The 12,307-nt window shown below is 40.2% G+C and overlaps 1 protein-coding gene across 1 annotated transcript in view; it reads right to left on the bottom strand.

Moving 5' to 3' along the window:
- Positions 1-8,620: 8,620 nt before the first annotated feature.
- LOC104405257 (EF-hand domain-containing family member C2-like) overlaps positions 8,621-12,307 on the bottom strand; it is a gene marked incomplete at its 5' end in the record, with an annotated part of 26,191 nt that continues 22,504 nt past the window's right edge. Inside the window, 3 exons of the mRNA XM_010013910.1 lie at positions 8,621-8,716; positions 9,738-9,752; positions 11,104-11,197. Of these exons, the coding sequence (XP_010012212.1) occupies positions 8,621-8,716; positions 9,738-9,752; positions 11,104-11,197 (205 nt within the window). The remainder of the gene's footprint in view (positions 8,717-9,737; positions 9,753-11,103; positions 11,198-12,307) is intronic.

The raw sequence follows: 12,307 nt of genomic DNA, 5'->3' as shown, positions 1-12,307 counted from the left end.
CCTTTCCAACCCTAACTATTTCATGATTCTATGAACCCACGAGGCCCGCAGTTATCTGCAGACTTCAAATGATGAGTTTCTAACCTGAGAGAAGGACCTGATCCCGCTCCTTCTAAGTGACCAGGAAACTCTCAGGGGGCTTGGAAGCATTTCATAACTGCATACAATGGAGTCAAAGCCTGAGAAGTCCAACTTTCTCCTCTCTAATTCAAGTAACAGCCCACCCACATAAGATGAAGCTGTACATTAGGATAATGAAAAGTCATTAATTCTCCTCTTACACAAGTTTCTTATGAAAGTTTCTCATGAAAGTTTCTCAGTTACTCCATCAATCCCCTCTGTTGACACAGGATAATGGAGATGTAGTAGATCAGGCAGACAATATTACAGACAATTTTCTGTCATGCACAATCTCAGGTCCCGTCCTGCTCAGCAACACACTTATATGACCTCAGGAACATTACCTCATATCTAGGAACTACTCTTTTTCCCACCCCTGTGCAGTCTTGCAAGTGTTGCTTGCAAAACCTCCCTGCTGTGAGGCTGGAGCTGGCACTGGAGTCACCATCTCTCTTTCCTGCCTGCATGGGGCTTTGATCCAACCTCTTGTCTTGCTAGGAGCCAAGTATTGTCCTTCTGGCTCCCTGTCCCACCAGGTGCCAGGAGCCAGGGCTGCTAATGTTGTGCCCACAGAGGAGGCAGTGTGACCCTGTCATGAATGGACAATTTAGATTGCTTAAAGAACCACTGTCAAAAGTATCAGCAAAAGTGGTTTTACTGAAACACAACATTAACAAAGTTCAATGGCAAAAGTTCACTTGATAACTGTACTGCACAATCGTTTCAACAATGATTCAAAACTACCAAGGCAGAGTAAAAGTTACCAAGACAAAATTAAAGTTACCAAGACAAAACAAATTCACCATAATACAAAGTTCTGTGTGATATCAGTCCCTTACCAAAGATCTGCTGATGTCAAAAGGTATCTCTGCCTCAAGGAGCAACTTTGAGAGGCATTCCAGCTGAAGAGGAGATCATCACCATGCAGCCAGGCTGCTTAGCAGGGAGAGCTCAAAGAAGGCTCATTTAGGCTGTCATAATTAGGAATAAAGTGTTCGGCATGTAGTCAAATTACGTGTGCTGGAAAAGGTATGCACGAGACTCCTTGCACCTGCAACTTTTGTTGTTCCTTGATAAATAAGTCTTGGAACATCCACCTGGTGTTCATGTATTAATTGCATGATCAGTGTTCCAAGCTCATATGCATCAATGCTCACTGTGTCACTCTGCTTCTTTGTGGGTTTCCAGAGAACAGACTGGAAGTAGAGAACTCCTTGGCCCTGTTACGGCTTAGGTCTTTACCTCCTTTGGAAACTGTTCCAAACTACTGTTAGTTTGATTAAGGGCTCGAGTGCATCCAACACGAGCCCCCGTAGCCACATATCTGCAATACTGCATTTTGAGCTGGAATCTGCCATGATCTGACCCAGTCCTAGGACCTGGCTGCTGCAGCTGAAGCATGTGAACCATCCTGAGATGAGTTACGGACTTTGTGTGCAAAGGCAGGAAAGCAGAAAAGCAATTACCCTCTCCCAGAAAGTAAAGCCAAACCCTGTTCCCACAGAAATCAATGGTGAAACTGTTAGGACTTCAGCAGCAACAGTTCAGGTCCTTTGTGATTGTTTGCCTCCTAAAAGGAATTTTGCTTCATTAAGATGCTGAATCTTTGTAATTCAAATATTTGATTTGCTTCGGGTCTTGGGTTGTCTTCATTATGTAGTTGCCAAAAGGGAATCAAAAGGGGTATCTCTGAACCTGCTGTGAGGCTGTGAAGCTTTATGGAGTGTTATGTGTGGGGCAAGAGCAAGTGGGCAGTGCCTCTCTGTTTGATACCATTGTTATGGAAACCTAAAACTTCAGGATGGCTGGTGAAATCCAAGTGGTGCAAAACCCAAGAAAGACTGTATTTGCTCACTACTTACCAGGCTTCTGCAGAACAAAATGTCTGAGTTTCTGCCTTTTGTGAATATGGGCTGTCCTGGGGTCCTAAAGGCCAAATGCCCTCTTAGGTGTAAAGGTCAGGAATCCAGCAGCGGAGAAGTGATGGACATGAATCCCAATAGCCACTTCGGATGCTTACTCTGGAAACAAACTCTCACACAAAAGTGGCAAAAACAGAAGACAAATGAAAACTGTGTGTTTTATCCCAGGATGAGTTACCTACTAGGACAGGGAAGAAAAGAGCAGTGGCTCTGTTGGGTACCTCCAGCTTTTCATACCCAATTCAACCCAGCTAGCGATGACAGAAACTTCCTGCATTTTGATTAACTCAAACAATATGATTCTAACAACAGAGGAAGGAATGTCCTTCAGCAGCAAAGTGAGTGACCAGATAGAGGTGGTTCATTGCACAGTGATTTGCTAAGCAGAATGACACACTGGGAAATAAAACTCTTGCAGACAAAGGAAAGGCTGGAAAGGGTTCCATTTTAGTTGCAAATGGCTTAATTAATCACTTCCTTCAACTCCCAAAGGAAAGAGACAGGCTACAAAAGCTCTGCTTGTATTAACCTCCAGGCAAGCAGGCTCTCTTTACTAAAATTCATTTACCTGCAAAATGGGGAAAAAATGACTGCAACAGAGAGGTTCAAAATAGTGAAGTCCAGCCACTTCAGTAATGCTTTTCCTTAATAATAATAGAAAAGCACACTGAAACTCAACAGTAGAGTTTGTTCCCATTTCTCCACAAGGGAGAGGCAAAGGTGAGGATATCACCAGCGCTTTTACTTGCAATCCCTTCATGTAAATGAAGACAAAAGCAGAATGCATCACTGTTGCCAGACCACCTGGGACATGGGGAGGAGAGGAAATTTCCAAATGGGTTTTAAGACAATTCATTTATATTTATCTAGGCAGAATAAATGTTTTTTTTTCTGAGATAGCATTTCCCTTTGCTCTATCTAGACCACCAAGAAAAGAGGGAGGCACAGAATTTCTATTGCATTAATAGTCCTGGTGTTTACGGTTTTGGCTTTTATGAACTTGTGGGAGCTGTTTATTGAGTCATAAAGTCTACTAATGGGGATATTATCTTTAAATTATATAAGTACCACAGTATTTGGGTTAGTTAAAGGAAAGGTTTAAAACAGTTACACACTTACAGTTTATCTCAATTACTAACATGATCCCATAATGGGAATTTAATTGCTAATTGCTAGCTTATATTGAAGAACTACAATAACAGCACAATATATAGCCTGTATAAACATGTCCAGACAATTCTATATTACCTCCTTTCACTGCTACCTTCTTGTATGGTAAGGCTCTTTATTACAATGATTTAATTCGTAAATGCCTTAAGTTAGGAATTCCTCTTTGTCAGGAAAGCATTGCCACCAGCGCTTCATTTGACAGATTTTAGCAAGGTGCCTGCACACAGTCAAGTAGCTTTGTGCAAAAGGTACAGCCTTACGCATACACTTACATACTTTGCTAAATTAGATTCTCAGAGACTTCTAACAAGAGAAATTGTAGTTCCATTTACATCAAGCCAGGTTTTCCTGTTTGCCTAGATGGAATGAAATTTGACCAAGACCCACCAGCCAGAGACCGAGTCAATCTCACTGAGGCTAAGCATGCTGCCAAATCTCTGCTCAGCCTAAGCTCCAGAACACCCCATGAAAGGGACCACATGCATGTTCAGCACATACCATGGACTCATGGTCTCCTCTGCCCAGTCTGACCAGCTCAACCCAAACTACCCACAGCTGTCTGAAGTTCAGTCCTTCCTACACATACAATACTTACTGCAGTGTGGCCTCAACCTGCAGCAAGGGTGTAGAGCAACCAGGCAGTCAGTCACCATGCTTGACCTCAGTGCTCCTCTGGCAATGCTGATGGACCCCAAAGGTGGGATTCATCTCACCCAACAGCAATACAAACATGTATGTTTAGCTGGTTGCTTCAAATCCCTTCACAGTCAATGCAGGGGGAGGGGCAGTGTGTGGATAACTGCCTCCTGTAGATATTCCTGTAGGCCAGGAAGTCCATCGCCCTTCCATCGGCAAGTAAGGGATCCAGAGAGCTCTTGCAGGTGCAGACATCTGCAATGTAGACATCTGAAGTCAACAGACCTAAGTCTCACCCATAAACCTCATGCTAATTTAGAGGAGGCTCCTTCCCACTTGCACCACAGCAGCTCTGCAAAAGATCTTCCTCCTGTCTTCCAAGACAATGTCATTCTTCTGACAGATTTGCCTTTGAAAGTGGGAGCTCTCTCAAGTACTGTCAGGTGATACAATGAAGTTTTGCTGTTACAGATCATCCCACAGTGCTGCTTGCCAGGAATCTGCATCAGATTTCGAAGAAGTTTGTGAATCGGCTCCTTTATTTCTCTTTGTTCATAGTTCATAATGCGAAACTAGCCTAGCAAAACAGGACACCAAAGAGGACAGATGGCTAGGGTGAAAGGCAGATGAGGGTAGCTAGTTTATTTGTGTGTAATACATACCAGAAGAAACTTCCAGATGATTCAGAAATGACCAGCTGTGCAGAAAAAGAGTTTATATAATCGATCTATAACCTTAATATATCATATTAATTCACTTCCTTATCTTGGTTATGCTCCCTCAGTGGTTTTAACTTTACTGGAAACTGGTAGGGAACATGGATTTCCCCCCCACACTTCCTTATCCGGCTTGTTTGACCATTGCCTAAAGCACGGCCATTGTCTAAAGCATTCAACAAACCGCAAGACATTAATTCAGAGCAAATAGTAATTTTAAAAAGCCTTCTTTCAAGACAGCTTTCTCTCAAGTTTTATCTATACTTCCCTCTAAAGCCTGTAAATAATGTTTAAAATCTGACTGACCTCGGACTGTGGTATTTTTAAATCCTGAATTGTAACTTCTTCAAAACTTGCTGCCATTTGTCTTTCTCATCATACTGGGGCTTGCTGGCTAAGCCACCTCAAAGAGGAAGACATGCTGCAAGTGGATATGCTACAGAAAACTACAGAGGGCACAGGACATTGAGGAACTAATGTTTCCCTCCGTGTTACTGAATAACCTACATATGACTACAAGATGTTAAAACTGGAAAATTCTTCTAATGATTAGTTCCACGTCTCAAACCATGGGAACACATAGAAGCGTTCAGCAAGCAAGAGACCAGCAAATTATTATTAGTGATATATAGACTGCTGTTCTCTGAATGCTGTCAAGTGACTGAAAACATCCAGTATTTTGGTTAGTGCGGAATTAGGATCCCTGCAGTTTTCCCACAGAAAGTACGCCTTTGGGAGGCAGAAATGTCTCCAGGGCTAGAAGGACAAGACAAAGAGAGCAGACATAGAAGTCAACTGTGCCCAAACCTTTTCTGTGAAGAGCTTTTCTGCGAAGAGCTTTTCTGCCATGAAGTAGAATCAACTCACAACAGCATAAGAGACAAATGCAGATGGAAGAGTTCAACATCTTTTCATTTATATAGATGAACATCTGTCTGACATTGGTACAAATGCCTCTGTCTAGAAAAATACTGTAGATGCCTGTGCAACATGCAGGACACAGGAAAATAGTGCTTGGTAAGGAACTTCATTATTGTCCACAGATTGTCTATGACTGTTTGTGCCTCCCATTATCTGAGAGAGCCCTGCTGCTGGTGACCAGAGCAGGCATGCTGAACTGGACAGGAGCAGAAGCTGATGCGAGACTGTGAGCAAACTATTCCATCACCTGGATCTGAGGACTGGTCCTCTATGCTGTTTGCAACCAGCCATTTGCTTGCAGCAGCAGTTATTCCAGAGAACTTGAAGCCTCATACTCTCAAATGCCAAGTTGAGGAAATAAAAATTAACACTGAACATGCAGCAGACCCCAGCAGTGAGAAGGGGAGCCAGTATAGTAATGTGAATCTCTTCACTCCTCCCATGGACAGCACAGATAGTTGTGGAAAGAAGATATCTTTGGCTTCCCTACAGAGATCAAGAGCTGAGATTAATGGCAAATGGGAGGGCTGTCTTCCCCTTTATACCAAGCATGCTTTAAAGCTGTGGCCTCCTGCCATCTTGAAACATAATCTTCTGGTATTGTCTTCATTTAGGCCCCTCATCCACAATGTGAAAAGAGAGAAGAAGCTGGTGGCAGGATTAGAGGAGAGGTTGAAATATTCTGGGCAGCATATGCTGTAAGTCACATTATACAGAGCATTGTTGGACTACTCATTGGCTAGGGCTTTCCCTTCTGGAAGCACTGCTGCTTGTAAAGAGGAAAACCTGGTGAAAAGTGTTTGCAACACATCAGACCACAGCATATGACATATTGTAAGCACAGTGACAAGCACTGAAAATATTTTTCAGGCCCTGCCTGCCCTGCTCCTACGTGACCCTTTTGTGCTCGTCAAGATGCATGGGAAAATAAGAGAAAGAGAAATGAGAATTCTTCAAAAGGGTGTTAATAAACATCCTAAAATTACTGTCACCGGATGACTCATCTCAACCTCAAACCAGAGTACCTTAGTCTTGGAAGGCTGTTTGGGACCCTCATTCTTTCAGAAGTCAGAAACCACCTTTTTTTGTCCAGTTTAAATTTACACATGACAAATCATACCCCTTTGTTCTTAGGCTACCAATGTTTTTAACTGAAAGAGATTATTTTCCTTGCCTGAACATAACGTATTTACAGAGATTATTCTCTCTAAGACTTAATTTTATTTCACCAAATAAGCCAAGCTCCTTTAGTCTCCTTTCTTATCTCCACTCTCTTGGTCTACTTTCTAGTTCTTCTCTGCACTGGTTCCAGTTTGCAGTTGCATTTCTGGACCATGACTGACCAGACCTAAACACAGGGTTTCACATGAATGAAAAGAGGCTCCTCTTTGACCTATACATCTCTAAAAGCTATTTGGTTAGTTCTGAATGTTCAGTCTTACTTGGAAACCCCCAACTATACAAGATTTCCACAACTGACACATACCCTTCTGAAGCCTGGTAAAAATTTACAAGGGCAACTGCATTCTTTTAAGGTGTCAAGCTCAGTCTTGGTGGCATGTTTTTCAGCTTTCATTAAACTGTCTTCAAACAAAAGTTACTATTGTTTGGGCTCCTGACACTTAGCCCTGTGGTCACATATTTTTCCTGTCATGTAAGAAAACATTTTCCTCTTTCTATTCAAAAAGCAACACATGGCTTTGTCTACAACTTGGAGCATCTTAGCCAGTTTTCATGGGGGTTACCACTACTTTCCCATTTTATTGCAAACATCTTCCTAAGTAGCAGCAACACACAATTATGTCTTGCCTCAAGTCCTTTTTTTGCTAACAAAAAAGTTTATAAGCTGAAAAAAGCTTCATATTTTGCCATATGGAGGGAAAATAATTTCTTCTCAGAAGCTGGGAGGGCTAGAGATAAAACAGACTATTAAAAATTTCATTTACACTATCATGCAAAAGTGCAGTAAGTTATTTCTAAATGGAATCATAATTCTAAAAGGGACCTTCAAGTTTCCAAAAAGATACAGATTTACTAAATAACGTTATGGTTTGAACTATTGTCTTTCCCTCAGTTAGGGGATTTAGATATGTTGAATTCTCATCCTTCTAAATCAAGTACTTCCTCCCCAGATTGTAATTTCAGATTACAGAAAGTGCAGGATTTTCAGTCTACTGATGTGTAAGTTTCCTAGCCATTGGCTCACACCTTTTCTGCCCCTGTGGAATAGCCATGGATGAGTCAGCTACCCCCCTTCACCTCAGCTCTTCCATTTTTTAAACTTCTCTCTCAAAAGCATGCAGTAAGTTCAGATCTAACCATGGCTTTGAGCTGGCATAAGCTCAAAAAGATATAAAAATGCTAAGGAGGGACTCCATTTAGTCACTGCAATTTTGAGCAAAGAGGAAGGCATTGATTAATTTTCAAAGGGCAAGTGCAGTGTTACTGCAAGAAAGTTGCACACTAAAATTGCATGGAAGGACCGTCTCTTCATACATGTCTCACCAAGTAAACTTTGGTGGCTATTCATCTGAGACACATTTAAAAGAAAAAGTAAGAACTGATAGTTTCCATGCCACGCCTGCAAACTTTCACATTTGAAGGCTATAATTATCTCTGATACCAGAGCAACTTTATACTGTGCTAAAACCTTGCTAGTTATTTATTTATTTCCTCCATAAAATAACAATCTTTAACACAAACAGTACTTAAGCATCACCACAGGGATACAGCAAAAAGACGTATGTAAGGGGCAAAAGATAGGGCAAAAGAGGAAATTTGAATGGAGTAACCTTATTGTGATAATACATTTTGACCAAATATTTTAAGAGGCCATCCAAGGACCTTTGTTTGCACAACAAAGCAGAGTCGGACAGACTTTCTCGGTATTTCTCAATACTTATAAATTCTCCATAAAACCAGGCACAAAAATGAGAAGATACAGTTTTAATTATGCTTGTGTAATTATGAAAGAGTACTGTTGATTTAGAAGGAGTTACAAAACCACATGAAGTATACATCTATGTTGGAATAAGAAATTAAATGCAATAAAACCTATATTTGAATCTTTTCAGTATCTGTCTAAGTTTGGGAGCTGAAACACTAATCCAAAAGCACTGCCTTGCACAGGTCAGATTATTCTTCCTTGCCAAACAGATCATCCAGAAGAGGTAAGTATTTGATGTCTTTCACATGAAAGATTGGTGGTTGTCTGGTCCAGTCATCTTCATTCTGAAATTAGTAACCCAGACAGTAACTTAGGATACAATGTTGAAAACAAGAATAATTAAAACTGGTCAACGTAAGATTGAATGAGCTGCTTCATTTCCACATAATAAATCTTTGAAAAAGTGGATCTTCATATAACACATCCTCTTAAAAGATTACTACATGCACATTTTTATCAATCTTGGATAATATTTTATTAAAAATATTTTCTCTTATTAGCCCTTCTGCAGGTATTTTCAAATTAAATAATGCTGTATTTTCTTCACTGAGGCATTTATACTTCAAAGTATTGGAAGTCATCTATGACTCAACACCAAAAATCATACAAAACAATGAGATAGAAGGAAAGAAGAAAAAAGTTTGCTCAACAAGCACAACCCTGTTGTTGAAATCTATCTGTCAAACACAGCCACCGCAGCCCCAAAATATTGCTGTTAATTCATGGTTAATCACGAACAGAATGAAAATCGGATTCTAAAGTTAAACAAGATCTAAATCCCTTCCTTTCCATTTCCTATTATCTCTTCATTATAATACTCTTGAACTGTACCAAAGACAGAAGAGACATTGCAGCTAAAAAAATAAAAGTCAGTAAAACTCAGTAAACTATACTGGCACCAATTTGGACATTGTTAATTAAAAACAGTGCTCTATGTCAGTGTGACAGTTACAGCAAGGTTTTGAAGCAGATGAGAAACTGATTATCCCAGCATGACAATGACTGGTGATAATTTCTATGGATGCTCTTTCTTTCTTTTTTATTTCAGCTGTAATCTTCCTCCCATAACTCCATGCACCATTCTCAACAGGGGCTCTTAGACATCAGCCCATCCACTGGCTGTCCTCCAGGCAAAGATAATGTCTTCTTCACACCCAAACAAAACCTCATCTCTTATGCTGATCCAGACATACATTTCACCACAGATGTCCACTTCAACCTCCTGCTTGTTTCACAAGAACGTTTTCCTCCACGTCTTCACCTCATGAAGGCTGCCTCTTGGTTCTACCACCACCTGTACCCCACCTTCAATTCCCTCACCTCCCAGAAATCAGGTCACATTCAATAGCTAGATTAGCTGTTGTGTGAGGGGGAAAAAAAGCAAGTCAAACACGTTGAACAGCTTTTTGGTAGAGAGCTTAGCACCATCTTCAAGGCAAAAATCCTCTTGCCACAGGTTCTGACCTTCTTTCTGTTTCTGTGATACTGAGGCTCACGAGGCCTCTTATCCTAACACAATCTCCTGAGAGCAGTCACTGCTTAAACACTGAGTTATATTTTAAGCACAGAATTCTTCTGTAAAAACAAAGAATACTCACTGAACAAAACCTAATACACACTTTGAACCACAGGACTGTTGTATAAAACATGTGGAAGAGCTTTGATTTTATCTATACAAGATGGAAAAATTCTTCTCAATGACAAAGTGAAAAATAAACCACAATGGAATGCAGAGCAAACCAGCAGCTCGCTAGACATCGTCAGTTTGAGATGCTACAGAAGAAAGAGCTGGTAAACCAAGTAAGAGAGGAGTCAGGTTAATAGCACAGTACTTGAGGAATATAGTTTTAAACTATGTCACCGATGAACTTGAATTTAAAGGAACGCTATGTTTCTAAATGGTCTGAATACAATCAAACACATTCTGTACAAGCATAGCAACACGTTGCCTAGGCAAGAACAGCAAAACTATGTGTTGGCAGAAGGGTTTTGGATTTATCCATTACAAAGTTTTTAAAAATCAGCATAATTGCCTTATGCACCATTTATTTTTAAATGTTCCATTCAGCACAAGAAGGCACGATCAGATTTGTCTCTGCAGTTTGTTGATACCACATTTTTATTTACCCCAAGTAGCAGGCTGGAGGAGATGTACAAGGTTGATCCATCAATACTGCTCTTGCAGCACGCCTACCAGTGATGTGGTGCCTTATGTACAAGTTTCTATGGAGTTACAAAAAATACATAGCTATTTTCTGCCGTGTCAGCAGAGTTTAAAGTGTTTCCTTACTGTCTCAGCAAGCAAATAGATCATTCGACATATGATGATGACATTTGTGGGTGAAGCAGTATTCATGCCAATTGTTCATGGATAAATACACCTGTTTCCCCTTCTTTTTTTTTTCCTTCTAGAAAAATGTCACAGAGATGTGACATCTATTAGGCACAGAGATGTTACAGGGCTCCTCGTCCCTGTTTGACTTCTCTGCTTCATTCTAAACCTCCCAGAAAAAAAAAAATTACTTAAAAAAGACACAAACACGCAAATATGAAAACTGTTGTGGTCTCCACTGGATAAAGCACTCATGCTAAAGTTGGCAAATTATATCAATGCACTGTACTGTTCCCTTGCTGAGATATACTGTTTTTACTCTGAGAGGTAAAAATTTACCTTTATTGTCTGGAAAACAGGGATTGGATTCTCTCTCCAGTTCAGCCCATCCACAAACTTCTTATATTCCACTTGCTTATTGTCATCTTCAAACCTAAGCAGAATATACATAAACTCAAGGTTAAAGGAAATTTTTAACAAAGTTGTACCATGTTATCTACAGCATACTAATACATTACCTTTTGGATAATGATTTTTTACTTCTTTATTACCAAAACCTGGCAGGAGTACAGAAAGACACAAACTGTCAGGACTTCTATATCATGCATTCTATTACACATTCTTACACCTTATTATCGTCTTTCATAGTAGAATTCAACTTCTTTATGGCTTATTATAGTTCAGCTAATTTCATTTTACTTTTGAAGCATTTCCCAAACTTTTCAAACACCAGAATCTCACAACTGGTGAGGAACATAGAGGTGCGATGAGCAGGGTATGCTTCTGTTGTGTAGAAAAGAAACGGGTGCAATAACATGAGAGAGCTGTGCTATAAAACAACTGACTTATTTTATATGGCTTTTACAGTCATTTCCTGAAAATAAGCAGTCCTTCAAAAATGCTGTTTGCACACACCTTGGGATTAATTTACAATTGACAAACATAGCTCTCTATCCTATCAAATAATAGCCAGATTTAAAAATCACAAACCTTGTCATTCAGTAGTTGGCTTATGGCATTGTTCTTTATGTCTATAGAACAAATATATATTTGTGTTAGTTATGAAGATCCTCTAAATGCATGAAGATACATATACTGCTGAGGTCTACAGGTACATGTGGAACACGGTACCTCCCTCCCTTGAGTTTCTAAAATCACTACCCTGCACTAATAAACCCCATGAGAGCAGATCTGTAAGCCATGTCATCCTTCTGCCGTTGATGTGGATGAAACAGCTTCGGAAGAAAAGTCCCCAGTTCAGCAAAACACTCTGGTGATTAAAGCACTTGGGAACCACTGCTACATCCATGGCATTAGTCAAATACTTGAAAGATATCCACAAGCTAAAGCTACCATGCAAATCATTCTTGAAACTAACAGCTTAACTGCTCTGCTGCAAATACTGTCCTAGCAGGTTCTGTAAATGACATCTGTCTCACCCAACACTAACAGATAAAAGGGACCTGGTTTAAGCATATAAGCAAACCCTGGAAATGTCTGTGCCTCACTGGGTTCCATGGAGAGACATACAACTAGAAAGACT

Source organism: Nestor notabilis, unplaced genomic scaffold (genome assembly GCF_000696875.1).
Source record: "Nestor notabilis isolate BGI_N333 unplaced genomic scaffold, ASM69687v1 scaffold20254, whole genome shotgun sequence".
NCBI lineage: Eukaryota > Metazoa > Chordata > Aves > Psittaciformes > Psittacidae > Nestor > Nestor notabilis.
This window is presented reverse-complemented; position numbering and strand designations above follow the sequence as displayed.